This window comes from Alligator sinensis, unplaced genomic scaffold (genome assembly GCF_000455745.1).
Source record: "Alligator sinensis unplaced genomic scaffold, ASM45574v1 scaffold570_1, whole genome shotgun sequence".
In the NCBI taxonomy this organism is placed as follows: domain Eukaryota; kingdom Metazoa; phylum Chordata; order Crocodylia; family Alligatoridae; genus Alligator; species Alligator sinensis.
Genome location: NW_005841997.1, coordinates 1,423,402 through 1,426,685, shown reverse-complemented (window position 1 = coordinate 1,426,685; position 3,284 = coordinate 1,423,402). Strand labels below are relative to the sequence as shown.

The following is a 3,284-nucleotide window of genomic DNA, read 5'->3' as shown; positions in this document are numbered from 1 at the left end:
GCAGGAATCCTGATTTTTCTCTGTTTAAAAATCCCAACTTTTCTGATAAAGCTGTGGGATGCGAGGGGGAAGAAAATTCTCTTTCAGACAGCAGCATGGAATAATTGTCCAATTCCCATTAATTCAGCAAAAAAGTTAAAGACTTAGTAGGCATACATTTCTAGTAGCTCACTTGTTCAGGAAGCAAACATATTATTTCACAAATAAATTTTGGGCCTTATTTTTAAAGCTAATCAGGCACCCTGAGACCATTGGCTTCAACAGAGCAACAGGTGCCAGGCACTTGGGAAAGAACAGGCTTTTTTTTTGCACTGTACTTGCACAATTACAACAGACAAGAAGATAACAGCCATTACACACTGATTTTAAAAAGGAGAAACTCCAAGTTTTTCCACAGCAAACTGAAAACCTGGATTCCTGATCAGCACTGTCTTTGCACAATCACTTTTTAGTTCTAGTCACATCACCACTACCAAAGATGTAAATTAAATGCATACCTTAAAGTTGCTATATAAAGCTCAAGTGTAAGAAAATGTTCACAAACCAGAAGATGTACACAGTTCAAGAATATAATAAAAGAGAATCCCCTGCCAATAGCAATCACGATAAAATTTACAAGACTTGCACTGAAATTGATTAAAAAACAAAGCATATCAAAAGAACTTAAAGAAGCATTAAAATAATCAGTTTTGGGTTCTCATGGTTCTAGAAAAGCAGCCTGGGCTTTGGAAAATGCAGGAATTGGAATCAAAGGGTGATGAGCCATACCTTTCAAGGTGCTCTCTTTTGGCCAAAGCCCCACCTTGCCAGGAGGCAAGTACTACAACAAGTAAAAGAGGAGGAGACGTACCAAAAGGTAGAGGATAAAGACAAATGAGGGCCATAGTAGCAGAGTAAAAACTGAATTCCCAATTTCTCATTCAAAAAGGACACAGAAGAGAAAAGGGTAGGAGACATGTAACCTGCAAATTCCATACTGCTGCTTGTTTTGTATCTTTTGACTAATTTTTTGACTGTGTTTTCTTTCTGGTCTGTGTAAAATAGCAAAAGCATGCCTATGCAGGAGTTTCATGTTCTATGCAACATCTGGAAACAACCATTATCACAAACCTGATGATGTCTGTAGCCACTGTTCTAAACAAACAGCAACACAACTATCTTTGATTAAAAAAAAACCACCATGGAATATTACTTGCTGGGAGGTTCCATACTGATTCCATATTTAAGCTGTCCAATATAAACTACTCTTTATTACTTCTCATGTGTACTACCATTCATTCAAGTTTGCACAGAACTATATTATGTTTTCTGCTCTAAATAGAAGTCTTGTTTCTCCATATTCTTTAGCTGAGCAGTTCAGAAAGAGCATGCAGCTACATTAATAGCATTATGAACATTTACTAATACAATCTTTTCAGATGTTTAAGTACCTCTACTCATGTATTTCACTTTTCTTAATATTAAGACTTCACTTTTCAAGAATCCTCAGCCATCCCCACTGTGGGACCTCAAAACTACAAGAGAGGTACAGGAGTCATTATTACTGTCCTAATTCCACCAGGTAATTCCCTCATGATAAGCGAAGGCTCAGCCAGAAAAAACTGCAAGTGGTTTCAGCACCCTTTGTACCATGCAAGCATAAATAGGTCTGGAAATCTACCTCCAAACCCACTGACTAAAGTACCTTTACCTATTTGAAACATTCTGGTCTACAGGCAAGAAAAACACTACAGACACCACCTTGTGTAAAAGAGAGCTCTGCATTTCCACAAAAACAGCAATGTAATCAAGTTTCCTATTTTTCACCTTTTTGAGGAAATACTTATTTTAGGAAGTGGCTTCTTCATTAATTTTCCAGTTTTAAATCAGTTCATGAATAGGCTTTTCAAGAGGAACAATAGGTATATTAAAATTAAACTGGACAGTTCTTCACAACTTCTCCCATAAGGCCAATTCTGATGGAACTAGCAGGAAGCAGAGCACCCTAAAATCAAAACTGCCATTAAGAGTCATTTCACATCAAGAACAGCTATGCTGTAAAGATTTAACTAGCCTATTTTAACCTTTATACTGTAGCTAAACAATGTTATCAATGACTCGAAAGACACAGCGGGGAACCTGAGATAGGTACAAGATCTGATCATTTAGTCCACAGTTGCATTCACTTATGGGTTTTTTTTAAATATGTATTATATCTGTTGTTGCTCTAATACTCCACGTGCACAGAAATTCTGATGGGGAACAATGGGTTAAAAAGCAGAGTAAAAAACCCATAACACTGATATTAACTATCCCTTTCCAAAAAATGAATATTATTTTAAACATTCAGTTAAATGACTAACCCAGCCAAAAAAAAAGTTAAGATGAAGAGCATTTCTGGAAAGATGAAAAAAACCAGATAAAACAACTATGTACGTTAGACTGAATGCAGTATTTAGTTATATATATTCTTATTTGTTGGGACATAATTCAAAATTGCTTGAGATTCAATCCTGGAAATTAATTAGGGTTTTAGTTAACTCTCGCATTTCGGTTGTTTGCACCATATTTTCTCTTTCATAATTGTCTTTATTATGTAAAGGAACGAAAACAAACAGTAAGAAAAGAAAAAGTAATTATGAAGTGGCTAACCCCCGTCGACAGAACATCAGGAGAGGCAGAGCCTAGAGTGCTGTCCTAGGAACAAGGACATATCCTAATCTCTCACAGCACAACATTTAAATGGGAATTCAACACAAGACAGAATCCGGTCTCTAGAGTCAAGGCACAGAATGCAGTGGTGGCAAAAGAAATTTAGCCTGAGAAGACTACAAAGGTTGAATGTAAAGGACCTCCTGCCTTAATCTTTTCTAATGCTAACCCACAAAACAAGACATAATTTTAAGTCGTTATTTGCTCTAATATTGAAAAAGGACACCCTGAGAACACTATGCCATGTAGTGCTGTAATAATTGTATTTTTACTCAATTTCTGTTTCTACTCAAAACCTGGACCAACTATGGACAACTGAGATAAAGGCAGGCATTTGACTGCCTAAGGGTTTCCATATTAGAGACAACTTGAATGGGAGAACATTCAAGCAAATGGCTTATTTGGTCTATATTTTCCTTTATACCCTGGAGAGTTGTAAGAGTCAAAATCACTTGACATTTCCACACTAAGAAACCACACAGTACAATACACAAATAACTGCAATTGCCAGATTTAATATATTAAGTTGGACTTCCTTGACTGGAAAAGCCACAACTTTTAATGAAAAGTTAGATAAATCTACTTGCAATGCA

The 3,284-nt window shown here is 36.3% G+C and overlaps 1 protein-coding gene across 1 annotated transcript in view; it reads right to left on the bottom strand.

Annotated features, from left to right (window-relative positions):
* The window catches only part of MAPK1 (mitogen-activated protein kinase 1), a 56,010-nt gene extending 54,957 nt beyond the window's left edge, over window positions 1-1,053 (bottom strand). The window contains exon 1 of the mRNA XM_014518931.2: window positions 851-1,053. Coding sequence (XP_014374417.2) covers window positions 851-1,053 — 203 coding nt within the window. The remainder of the gene's footprint in view (window positions 1-850) is intronic.
* Window positions 1,054-3,284: the final 2,231 nt, after the last annotated feature.